General features: G+C 40.3%; 1 protein-coding gene across 1 annotated transcript in view; it reads right to left on the reverse strand.

Moving 5' to 3' along the window:
* The window catches only part of LOC135577008 (dymeclin-like), a 225,210-nt gene that overhangs the window by 120,396 nt on the left and 90,844 nt on the right, over window positions 1-13,970 (reverse strand). The window contains 2 exon segments of the mRNA XM_065044447.1: window positions 3,574-3,699; window positions 8,962-9,146. Of these exon segments, the coding sequence (XP_064900519.1) occupies window positions 3,574-3,699; window positions 8,962-9,146 (311 nt within the window).

The following is a 13,970-nucleotide window of genomic DNA, read 5'->3' on the forward strand; positions in this document are numbered from 1 at the left end:
GTTTTAGATCTGACAGGAGCTTTCTTTAGCATACCTGTAGCAGAAGAAAGCCAACCTTTGTTTGCCTTCACTTGGGAAGGTCGCCAATTGACTTGGACTCGGCTCCCTCAAGGCTTTACTGCTTCCCCTACCTTGTTTTTGCAAATTCTCAAATATGATCTCCAAGATATTGAATTGCCAAACAAATCTGCACTGATTCAATATGTTGATGATTTACTTGTTGCTAGCCGAACTCGGGAGGCCTGTGCAATTGATACAGAGCACCTTTGCATTTGACTATATCATAAGGGTCATCGTGCCTCATTAGCTAAGTTACAATTCTGTGAACCAGAGGTAAAATATTTGGGCTTTGTTTTAGCAGGAGGAGTTCGAAAGATTGATCCCGACAGAATCAACGCTATTCTTCAAATTACACCACCTGTTACTAAAAAACAAATGAGAGCTTTCCTTGGCCAAGCTGGGTTCTATCGACCATGGATTTTAGGGTTTAGCGAACTAGCTAGACCACTTATTGAAACTACAAAGGACAAAGCTCCAGAGCCAATTGTCTGGACGCCAGAATTGTCCGATGCCTTTGCATCTTTGAAGCAAGCCTTAGTCACAGCCCCAGCTTTAGGCCTGCCAAATTACTCTAAACCTTTCACTTTGTATGCTACCGAGAAGGGTGGCATAGCAAAGGGGGTCCTAGTACAACCTCATGGACCCTATGAAAGACCTGTGGGTTATTATTCAGTTGCTCTTGAGCCAGTTATCAAAGGATCGCCACATTGCCTTAGATCAGTAGCAGCAGCTGCGGAATTAGTGGAAAAAGTTCGCCCACTTGTTCTGGGTCACAAATTGATTGTTGCCGTACCTCATGAAGTTGAACTTTTACTAACCCGATATGCTACCAAGTCTCTCTCACCGCAGCACACACATCGATACGAAGCCATCCTGTTACTGACTGATAATATCTCTTTAAAACGGTCAAAACCCTTAAACCCATCCACCCTTCTACCTGAGGTACACCTTTCCAATGACCCACATGACTGTGTGCAATTTGTCACCACTTATTCTAAAACCAGAGAAGATTTGCAAGATGTTCCTCTCGCCCACCCTGACCTTAACCTGTTCACAGACGGATCAAGTTACTATCTGCATGGTAAGCGTTTTACTGGTTTTGCTGTTGCCACTGAAAATCACGTACTTTTTGCTGAACCTCTCTCTCCAGCGCTTGGAGCACAAGCCGCAGAACTAATTGCCTTGACTCGTGCTGCAACTTTTGCTAAAGGTCTCCGAGTTAATATCTATACAGGCTCTAAGTACGCTTTTGGCATTTGTCATTCTGTTGGCGCACTTTGGAAGGAACGCGTTTTTTTGACCTCCGCCGGTCATACTATTGCTCATGAACAATTAATTCATGATTTGCTACTTGCTATCCAGGAACCACGAGAAATTGCTGTTATTTACATTCCTGCTCATACTAAACGCCTTGATTCTTTCACTCATGGCAATGCCTTGGCTGACTCCGTGGTGAGAGCGGCGGCAGTCCACGATGTATCTCCTGCTACGACTGTGGTTGCTACCCTTCTTCCTTTTCCCATTGGTCCTGCCCTTTATGATGAACTGGATGAAGAAGAGCTCAACAAATGGAAACGCTGGGAAGCAACGCAACAGGACGGCATTTGGAAACTAGGTGATAAACCCTTATTGCCTATGAGGTATGTCCTTCTTCTAACTCGCTGGATTCACGATCGTACTCATGGGGGGCCTGAAGCTGTAGCCTCTAAAATCCAACAGTTGTGGGCAGCGCCTGGAGTTTACAGTGCTGCAAAATGCCTGACTGACTCTTGTACTCTTTGCAAGAAATATGGGGTCACAAAGGTCACAACAGTCCCTGGCAAGCGGCCGCCTGCTTACTTTCCTTTTCAGAAAGTGCAAATTGATTTCGCAGAACTCCCTCCTTCTATGGGATATAAGTACATTCTTGTTATTGTTGATCAACTTTCGCACTGGGTGGAAGCCTTTCCTACTTGCAAGAACGATTCGAAAATTGTGGTAAAGACCCTGCTTCGTGATATCATTCCAAGGTACGGTATCCCTGAAATTATTGATTCTGATAGGGGACCGCACTTTACTGCTGCTGTTCTAATGCAAGTTTATGTTGCTCTTGATATACAGGCTGCCTTTCACACGCCCTACCATCCACAATCTTCTGGACAGGTAGAGTGGATGAATCGCACTATTAAAGATCGTTTGGCAAAAGTCACTGCAGACACAGGTCTCAAATGGCCTGAAGCATTACCGCTTGTTTTATGGGATCTTCGTACAACTCCTCATGCTACTACTAAACTCAGCCCTGCTGAAGTTTTGTTCGGGCGAGTTTTGGCAGTACCGTTTACCTTTATGTCTGCCAAAACTGCCCTCCTGGAAGGGGACGAGGCAGTAACGCAGTACTTGCTCTATCTGCAGAACATTTTTGCTCGGATCAGAAATTATATGCATTGGTATCAAGGAGTGACACCAGAAATTCAAGAATCACATAATCTATCTCAGATTGTTTTACAGAATCAAATGGCCTTAGACATTTTGCTAGCTTCGCAAGGAGGTGTCTGTACCATGCTAAACTCCAGTTGCTGTATGTATATCAATCAGAGTAAGCAATGGATTACTTCCTGGATTCCTGATCTCGGAACGTTAGTGAAGAAGATTTTGATGATTGTCATTGTCATTGTAATTGTCTTTGTGATCATTTTTGTTTTGATCCAATGTATGTCAATGTTTTGTAATTGTTGCTGTAATCTCTTGAATCAACAGAAGCTTTATTATCGTTATCAGTAAATTGGGAAATTTTAAAGAGAAAATGGGGGACTGTTGTAGGAAAATAAGGAATTAGGATTTTAGGCCTATATTAGTGTTATAAGCTGTGCTGCTAAGGCTGAAAGTCTCAGCTTGTCCCCTGTATAGTCCTTACCCAGAACCACGAGCATGGTTACCTTATGCTTGCTTTGTACCTTTAGTTAAGACATTGATAAATGCTATTCTTAGGGTTGCTGATTTCTGTGCTAGACTGGTGAACTACGGATAACAAATGAGACAGGTGGAACTTCAAAAGAAGCTAGCCCTGCGACCTGATGACCTTTCGTTCGGTACTTGCCAAGAAAGAAGAAGTGGAACCCGCAGACCACTGGAACGAAAGGAACCTGAGGATATCGACAGTGATAGATATCGACAGTGATAGACAGTGATAGATTTTGTTTAGTTGCATAATACCTGTTAGAACCCTATATAATGACTAGTTATACTTCTGTATGATTGTCACTCTCTGAGGAGGTGACCCAACGCTGCTGTTCCTGTGAATCTTCTACAATAAATACTGCTCAGAGTAACCCACAAGAGTTCGAGTCTCTACCCAGCACCTACCTACGACCTTTTTTCAGCCTGTCTGGCTATTAAAATGAGACAGAAAAATAAGTATATGCAGCATCTCCTCTACAAGAGGGAGCACGTTCACAGATATACAGATGCCTCTTTCTAAAAATAAACATTTAAATGATTTTTAGAGCTGAAGAATTGACCAAAACAACAACTCACCACCTCATGGATGGATCGGTTAAAGCTGTTGTCCTCCGTGAGGACCAGCAAAATGATAAGAGCCATGTAAACGTGGTGGGAATTCCTTTCTTCGACATGACAGAGAATTTCAAGAATTGGCAGAACCTTTAAGGGAAGGAAAAAACATGTGAATTAGTTTAGTCTTTCAGATACCTCAGACAATAGAGAGGAGAATTAAAACGTCCTGTGTATCATGCTTCCCTTAACAATATCATAATTTCTCCCTCTTGCAATAACCACCCTTAAATAGTGACATACGGTGTTCAAACACCTTCCATCTGTTTCTTTCAGTCTCCGCAAGAGTCTAAACAAATTCTTTCTTGTGGTCAGATGCAGAATTTCAATTCCTAATAAATGTGATTATTAAAATTTATTAAAACTGTTAAACAAGATTTCCACATGTTCAAGCAGCAAAAACAATTGTTTCAAACAATTCAAGCACAAGCTTGGTCTGAAAGGACTTTTCTCATCAAATATAATGGTGCTGAGGTGCACATAGAAATATCAAGACCTGAAATTCAAATCCCAGTTTGGTGTGTGGACATAATCCCAGAAAAGAATCAGTTTGGGTTGGTTTAAGCCTAGAAAAGGCCTGCTTTTCCTATTCTAGATAATACTCAGCCAAAGAGAACTGACATTACGAGGACAGTTCAGCCCAAGGTCTTGCAATGTTTCCACCAGGACAAGTAACCAAAGCCAAAGTCTTGCAATAATAAGGAAAAGGAAATTTTATTGTGATGAGCAGTGTACTGAGCGCTCAGCTAAAGCTAATCCAGATGCAAACGTCTTGCTACCAACTGAAAATGGGCTTTCCACTGATTCCGGACAACGCGGCTTCCCCACCGCAGAAATAGGTCTAAAAATCCCAAAATCTGTTGGAAAAAGGAACTGGAGAAAACTCTCAATTCCAAGATAGTGGATAAGACGTAGAATTTGTTGCCAAAAAGCTTCTAGACACCAAAAAACTTGCTGTTTTTCAAAATAGGCCGAGTGTAGTGGATGAATCATGTGAAACGGATTCTGGTGAGCGGCTTCACAAGACTCTAAAATTACCAGAATATTCTCTTATAATACAACCAATCAGTCCCAAACATGCTAAAAACACATTAAAGTTTCTATGAAAACCAATGAGATTGATCTAAATGCTTCAAGGCCACAAAATATTTTGATGGATGGGTCAAGGCAACACCACAAGAAAAGCAGAGGGAAAATAATATTTACACGTTGCAAATATTCTTCCTTTACCATTTCAAAGGGTCCTTCATAAGCTTCTCTCTACAGTCAGAACTGGAGTTGATGTCTTTGTGGTTTTTTGAATATAGGTCTTGAGAGAAAAGCAAAGAGCAGGTTTTTCCTTAGAGTATTGACTCAGCATATAGCAAAAAAAAAAAAAAATAAAAATCAGTATTAATATTTTTCCTTGGATGGAAGAAAAGGGAGATAGATGTCACAGCGTTAGTCCATTATTCAAACTATTTCCATCTGAAATATTTAGTTTGTACGTAGCTCTGCATCACGTAAGCTAAAAGTCATTTCCAAGCGTTGTGATAAGCAGGGAACAATCTAAAATTATTAAAGAACTGCATTTATAACTTGATTTTGCAGGGAAAACAACAACTTAACTATTCTGTCTATGCACATTAATATTAAAATAGGCCAAACTGTAGCCGTGAAAGTGCATTTGTGTTCTTTAAGTCTTGCTGCAAACTCCCTTAAAAAATGGTACCTTGATTCTGAGACATTCTGGAAATTTAATTTTACAAAAATTTATCTAGAACTGTAACCAAAATGAATTTCTACACTTTTATCTTACGCACATACCTTAAAACTTTTATCTCTGTCTTCTCATGCAATGCCAATGTCCAGCCATGTACGGAGAAGACTATAACCACTTATTTTTGCATTGCTGGCCCTTTTATTCATAGTCATTAAATTATCATTACTAGATCACTTCTAAAATTTCTCCATCAGAAGCAGCTTTTAACTGGTAAGACACAGCCACTGGTTAAAAAGAAGAAAAAAAAAAACACTTTTAATCCCCAAAACAAGGGACAGGTATAAACCAAGCCTGAAAATTGCAGGTGTTACAATCAGTCCAAGGTCAGGAGCAGCTTCCCCAAAAACTATTTCTAAAAATAGTTTGGTTTTAGTACACAACAAAATACAACACCGCGGAGTCAGATAAGTAACTGACTAAAGTCAAATTTATACCACAGGAAAAAAAAATGCTGTATTATCAGTTGATATAAATACATCTTCATATTCATTATTTCAGTCCAGTCGTGTTGAGCAGCAACAAAACATCAATTCAGCAGCCAAAGCAAATATATTCAACAGAAATAGCTTATTTTTTTTTTACAAGCAGTTACCTCACTGGTATTTTTACCTGCAATATGAGTGTTAACTGCTCTTATAAACAGAAAAAGGCTCAATATTTTCCCATCCTCAGACTGCGACACTGTGCTTATTAAAAAAATTGCTAATTAATCCCTATTTCACCAGTGCCACCACTTCCCAGAGAATTTTTGCAAATACTTTCAATAAGAGAGTCGAATTCTAGATGTGAACATCCCTACTAGCAGCAGATATTGAACCTATTTTATAAAATTTTACAAAGAGTTATGGAAGACACACCAACACCCTATTGATTCTATCAAGCAGAATTATAAGAGTAAAAAAGATGCGCTGTTTTACTATAGATAAAATATTATAAAGCACAATAATGGTATTTATATATAAATGACAGAGGTAAATTCATAAACAAATGAAGAAAAAAGCAGAGACTTTATCTGTTACAACAGTTAAGAAAGACACCTGGAACCCATTTAAAAATTCAAGTTACAAAAGAGCAAAGACACATTTTAAAAATCCCAGGAAATGTCACGGAACATCTGTTATGATGCTTCCCGGGCAATGAAATCAGGAAAGTATTAAAATAGGAGAAAATGCAACAAATGCGATGCAGTGAGTGCAGCAAAACAGGAACAACGTGCCTAAATATTTAAGCTGAGCACTCAGCTTACCTGAGCTCCCATCTCAGACCTTTCTACATCACCCAATTGCTTCTCTATGAAGAAGCTGCTGACTTGTGCCATATTCTGTGGGAATGGCAGCATGTGCGGTTCCAGCTGAAGGGCCTTGGACAGGTTATACAGAAGTATGCTTTTTATGAGTGTAAGGAGTGATAGCCCAGGCCAGTGAGAATGATATCTCGGGCCAGAAAACTGCCCCCATATGTATGATGTGTGAATGTCGGGCCTGGGCATGTGAATCACAGAATCACAGAATGTTAGGGATTGGAAGGGACCTCGAAACATCATCTAGCCCAATCCCTCTGCCGGAGCAGGAACACCTAGATGAGGTTACACGGGAAGGCGTCCAGGCAGGTCTTGAATACCTCCAGAGTAGGAGACTCCACAACCTCCCTGGGTAGCCTGTTCCAGTGTTCTGTCACCCTCACTGAGAAGAAGTTTCTTCTCAAATTTAAGTGGAACCACTCACAAGATATGCATGGGAACACGACTGAAAACAGTCACAACATGAGTGTGGTGTGTTTGGAATAACAATTATTGAAAAAACATCCTATCTAACCTCTTAGTCCAGGCCCATATCCGTAAACCTATAAACTGAGAACTGATAATAAAAGTGAGCTCAGCTCTGCCTGGCTCTGATCTCGCTGCTAACAAGAACTCTGTGTCTATGCATCTCTGTCTGCATCTGTATGCGTCGTTCCTCATTGCCGCAATATTCCTCCAAAAATTCATCCACTCTCAGTCAAATCTATCCACAGAGAGCACTGGTTTGCCTCTAAATTAATTACCTTAATTGTTTTGCACCCATAAACTCGAAGGATTCAACCTCTGGGCTTTATTTCTTATCACATCTCTCTCCAACCTCCTCCCCTCCCGATGTCACATGTTTATCCCAACGCTTCTCAAGCTCTTTTCTGCACTAACTTTGCTTTTTCAAAGCCTCTCGCAGTTTTATTGTTAATATTCAAGTGAAAAAAAATGTTTCTCTACACTCTGATTTTTCAACAGCCTGTAAATATTTTATTAAAAACATTAAATATAGTCATACACCACAGGCAGCATGTGAGCAGCGCTCTTGCCGTTGCCATATAGGGAAGGAAACATCCAGCTCTGTTACTTCTTCATCTTGTTGATAAGCTCAAGACTAAATTAGCCTTTTTCACCACAGGGTTGTAATTAGGAGATCGTGACTTCTCTGTCCAGAAACCATCCCACCCACAATCCTTTCTGCCTCTTCCTAAGCAATTAAAATTGCTTTTCTTATCCTTACCTACTCACTAAAAATAAGAGGATTGGGCAAAGATGTCAGTAGCAATCACAAAAAGCAACAGGATGTGTGAAGAGTCAAATAAGAAAAGACAGTTTCAAATTTTGGTACTAAAAAAAAAAAAAAAAATCAAACATGCTGTTGAGTTTTTACTGATGCTTTTCTTAATTTTCTCAGCTTTTCCCACAACATGTTTAATGTTGCTGATTATTAATTGTCATTTTGTGGTTTTTTTTTGGTTTTGTTTTTTGGGTTTTCTTTTGAGAGGGAAGAAGGATGAGTGATAATATATGAAGATATTGCACATTGTGAAGCATTTGAGTACCTGCATCTGGAGCTGACATATGCACCTCCTGCTTTTTCTGGCAATTTTACAATATAATCAGACATCAGAATTAGAAAACAATGCACACACCTAACCTTTATTTCTCTAAAAATAAATTGATATTGTCAGCAGCTGTGCAACATGGTATAACATATATTAAAAGCCCAGAAAATTAAATACAACCATTTGTTCACAAAATTCATGCAAAATGCCTCAGCCCTCACCTAGATAATCTGCAGCAGATGACACAGGAGTTCAGTCTTGAATTAATTCAATATTAACCATCTCCCCCCAGTTTGCCAACAGTGGTGTCTATCAACTCCGAACTGGAACTAAATGTTACTAAAGCTAATTTATAACCTACAAAAACCTGTACCATGTGCCTGTTACATTGACCATTAACCACAATCCTATTTAAAGCAGCTAAAAAGTCACAAGAGTTGCATTTCTATAAAATCTGCCAGCTGTTCCTTGAAGAGTTTCAGCCTCAGGTCAACCCTGTAAGATATTTGGCGTATTAGGCAAGTTACAGCTCATTTTATTAACTATTATCCCCGTACGCTTGGCTTGAATATCTAAAAAAAAAAAATTATAATAATAAATGGTATGATATCTGCTACCAGTTTCTTTACACCATGCCCAGGTGGATCAAGACTAAGAGGGAATCAAAGCCTGGGAGCTTTATAAATATTATATTTTACTGCAGTGACATGTTTAGCATCATATTCCTGCAATGACACAACACTTAGGAGATTTTCTATGTTGGTCTGTGCCAACACATAGGCCCATACGTTGCTATTTTGATGCAGAAGTGTGTATAAAAGGAGAGTTGCTTGGTCGGATTTCTGCTGCTCGCACAAAGCCGTGTACAAATTGTTAAAATTAATCTGGAAAGTGTGGGGATTTGATGATGAAAAGGCAGAGCTATCTGAAATAAATAATTCAAAAATAATTAACAAATATATTTACTATCCAGCTATTTATTAGCTTCAAAAAATCGCTGGGGAGAAAAAATTTATACAGAATCATATGAAGGAAGAAATAAAAATCATCCAGGACTTTAATCATAAAGCTTGATAAGGTCTCATGAAGCTTTGGTTGTGTCATAAAGCTGAAATTCTCCTCCCACGTGAGCTCCTGTATCTGCGCAAGACACTCATCTTTTTTCATAAATATCTTTATATATATATATAGTTAGTCCAAATAGCTTCTACTGGTAGAAAAATAAAAATAAAAAAAAGACAATCCCAGGAGTTGCTGCAAAGGAGCTACAGTGTCTTCGCTGGAATCAACGACCTGATTTATGTGCAAATAAAATTTCCACGATTAGTTCACGGGCATTAGGGTGGATTTATCTGCTACCCACTTTTTGGAATGAAGGGCAAGACTATCCTTATATTTTCAAGAAAACAAGTGTTGTCAGGACTTTAAAAGATGGGGATTTTAGCACATTAATTAAAGTGATTTAAAACACCGTGGCATATAGTTGAACATCGTTCATGGTAACAACAGTTTGTTTATGTTCACAATATAATCTGTGCCAAAGCTGGAAGTGAAAATAAAATAGATTTTGGCTTGAAGAACCTTCACCAGTTTCGAGGAGAACGTCCATCAGCACAGATCTCCACCTTTTAGGAATTTCCAGTGGAAACGAAAAAAGCAAATGTGACAATCAACGTGCTCATACTCATGTCAGAAATCCAGATTTGTGTTCTTATTCAGCCTCTGGAGATTTTTACTTTGTTTTCTTCACAAAAAAAAACCAAAAAAACAAAAAACAAAACAACTTTGAGACCGTGAGGTTTAGTTCCAATGCAGAGCAGGTGCTTTTCTCAATACTCAAAAAGCTTCACAGAAATTTGCAGAAAGTATTTTCCCATCCAGCTCTTGTTCAAAAACATCCAACTAAAACATGCATCTTCTGTGACGCTCTGTGAAATGGGACAATTGGCCTTTTTTGGGCTGATTTCTTTCAGCATCCTGGCAACTGAATACACAAACAAGCTACACACATGAAAAAATTCCAGCAATTTCATGGCAAGATGATATTCTGGGAACAACAGGAGCTTGGATACTCAAATATACTAAAGGTCTGGGCTTAAAAATTCCCATATTACTATGAGCAAGATGTTCAAAGTTGAAGAACTTAACTAAAATTCTTTAGTTCCCATAATAACAAACTGCAGATTTCAGAATTATGTTATTAAAAATGCATTAACTTGGGAAAGCTCTGCTGTATAAAACAGCAGGACAATATTATTTCTCCTGCACAGTAATTTCTGGACAGAAGGGATTTTAAGAAGAGGAAGAAAAGACTTGGAAAAATAAAGGAAAAAAAACAATGCAAATATAAAAATCTGCATTTTTACAAGCTGTTTTACAGCCAACTGTACTACAACAGCCAACAGAATAGGCAGCAACTATTGCATTTAATCAAAATCTTCCTTTCTTCTTCAAATCCTGAAAGATTTCTTAGATATTATAGACAGCATGACCAGGGAAAACGGTGAGAACAGTGTAACCATGCATGTGCTCATGGGCAGCTACTGCAAGATGAAACAAATTTGGCTTTTAAATGAACAATCCCATGTTTTTTACCAAAATTTTCCACTCTTCTGGAGAAATTTCTGCCTATATTGGGAGGGACTGATCACACAAACACTCCCTACCCCCGATGAGATGCACGTGTGTCACTTTCCCCTTTTTTTTTAAGCCCGAATTTGTAACCAGCTTTCAGTGTGGAAGAATGTGGTGGTTGTCACTGATTTCGAACAACATTTCCACCCTTCTGGGAAGGAAAAAACACTTGGAAAACCTGTAGAAGCTCCACAGGAGCCTTGGCTCCCACTGGGATTTTGGGGGCCTGGTGGAGTCAATGTTGCTGCTTCTCTTGGCGTGGGCGAGGGGTAATGGCTCCAGCCATTCAGTTGAAAACAGCAGGAGGTCCTGAGGCAACGTTTTATCTTTTTTTTTTTTTTTTTTTTTCCCTTTAGAGGCAAGACGCAGCCTGTCAGCGATGGAATCCCTGCCTCTCTGGTGTGGTTTAACCCCAGCCGGGAGCTAATCCCCACGCAGCCACTCGTTCACTTCTCCCTGGTGGGATGGGGGAGAGAATCAGAAGAGTAAAAGTGAGAAAACCCATGGGTTGAGATAAAGGCAGATGAATAGGCAAATGCCGCACACGCAAAGCAAAATAAGGGATTAATTAGCTGCTTCTCATCAGCAGGTGGGTGTTCGGGCATGGCCAGGAGAGCAACGGCTCCATCACGGGTAACGATAACTTGGGAAAGCAAATGCCATCACTCCGAATGTCTTCTCTCTTCCTTCTTCTTCTTCCCCCCCCCCCAATATACACTGAACACATTCTATGGTATGAAATATCCCTTTGGTAAGTTTGGGTCAGTTCCTCTCTCTCAACATCTTGTGCATCTGGCATGGCATGAGAAGCTGAAAAGTCCTTGACTGCTTAGCAACGACTAAAACATCGGTGCATTATCAACATTATTCTCATTTTAAATCCAAAATGCAGCACTACACCAGCTACTAAGAAGAAAATTAACCCTATACAACCCAAAACCAGGACATTTTCCCCAAAAAACATTCCACCAGGAAGAGGAGAGAACAACATTTGTCTTTTCTGCCTCCACATCCCCTTCAAACACTGATCATCATTATGGACCAATTAAAACCATCCTGCTTCGGGCAAGTATTTCTCTTAATTAGGGAAAAATTTGATGTGGACAGCAAAATCAGATCAATTCAATGTCTTCTATTAAGCAGAAAATTGACTCCATGATTCATTAGCTGAGGAGTGTCCACTGACTTTCAAGCTTCGCTTCTGTGGATATTTAAAGCATGTCACTTATATTTATAGCACTTCACTATCTATTTCACTATCATTAAAGGATATTTAAAAATTATTAAAAAAATTAAACAGTACTAAAGAAACTTATCAGCAACAGCAGCATATCGGGTGATATTCTATAAAAGATTAAACTGTCCAAGAGAGAAATTAAACTATTCTAGAGCATGTCGAATAAAGAAAACTATCCTGAATTTTATAATTTTTGTCCCAATTAAATGTTATCAATTGTTTCAACAAAAAAGCCAGACACTACAGATCATTATGGCAATAACCAGCCTTTTTTTTTTATATCATTCTCCTCCTACCAGCTGCTCAGAATGTTCACAGGAATCAAATTTAAGCTCAGTTGTATGAGTATTGGCAGTGGAAACAAGAAGCCATTCTATAAATTTTGAAGGTAAAGGGGCCCAAGATAGTTGGTTAGTGTTCAGGGACTGTTTCTACCGGGCTCAAGATCAGAGAATCCCGACATGTAGGAAGTCAAGGAAGGGAGCCAGGAGACCTGCGTGGTTAAACAGGGAACTGCTGGGTAAGCTCAAGTGGAAGAGAAGAGTTTACAGATCATGGAAGGAGGGGCTGGCCACTTGGGGAGAATATAAGGCTGTTGTCAGAGGGTGTAGGGAGGCAACTAGGAAAGCTAAGGCCGCCTTAGAATTACACCTGGTGAGAGGGGTCAAGGACAAAAGGAAGAGCTTTTTCCAATACGTGGCAGATAAAACTAACACCAGAGGCAATGTACGCCCACTGATGAACGAGGTGGGTGCCCTGGTGACAGAAGATACAGAGAAGGCAGAATTACTGAATGCCTTCTTTGTCTCTGTGTACTCTGCCAGAAGCTGTCCTGAGGAGCCCCGTATTACCAAGGCACCAGAGGAAGACAGGACAATGGAGGAGTTTGCCTTAGTTGATGAGGACTGGGTTAGGGAGCAATTAGGCAATCTGGACATCCATAAATACATGGGTCCAGATGGGATGCACCTGTGGGTACTGAGGGAGCTGGCTGAGGTCACTGTTGGACTGCTCTCCATCATCTTTGCCAAGTCTTGGGAAACGGGAGAGGTGCCTGAGGACTGGAGGAAAGCAAATGTCACTCTAGTCTTCAAAAAGGGCAGGAAGGAGGACCTGAGTAACTATAGACCAGTCAGCCTCACCTCCATCCCTGGTAAACTGATGGAATGACTTATCCTTGGTGCCATCTCAAGGCATATCAAGGATAAAAGGGTCATTAGGGGCAGTCAACATGGTTTCACCAAGGGGAAGTCATGCTTGACCAATCTCACTGATTTTTATGAGGACATAACGAGGTGGATGGATGATGGCAGGTCAGTGGATGTGGTCTACCTTGACTTGAGTAAGGCATTTGACACAGTCTCCCACAGCATCCTCACAGCTAAACTGAGGGAGTGCAGTCTGGACGATCGAGTAGTGAGGTGGACTGCAAACCGGCTGAAGGAAAGAAGCCAGAGAGTTGTGGTCAATGGGGCAGAGTCTAGCAGGAGGCCTGTATCTAGTGGAGTCCCTCAGGGGTTAGCACTGGGGCCTGTATTATTCAATATATTCATCAATTATTTGGATGAGGGAATAGAGTGTACTATTAGCAAGTTTGCTGATGACACCAAGCTGGGAGGAGTGGCTGACACACCAGAAGGCTGTGATGCCATCCAGTGAGACCTGGACAGACTGGAAAGTTGGGCGGAGAAAAATTTAATGAAATATAACAAGGAAAAGTGTAGAGTCTTACATCTGTGCAGGAACAACCCCAGGTTCCAGTATAAGTTGGGGAATGACCTATTGGAGAGCAGTGTAGGGGAAAGGGACCTGGGGATCCTGGTGGACAGCAGGATGACCATGAGCCAGTACTGTGCCCTTGTGGCCAGGAAGGCCAAT

Source organism: Columba livia, chromosome W (assembly GCF_036013475.1).
Source record: "Columba livia isolate bColLiv1 breed racing homer chromosome W, bColLiv1.pat.W.v2, whole genome shotgun sequence".
Taxonomy (NCBI): Eukaryota; Metazoa; Chordata; class Aves; order Columbiformes; family Columbidae; genus Columba; species Columba livia.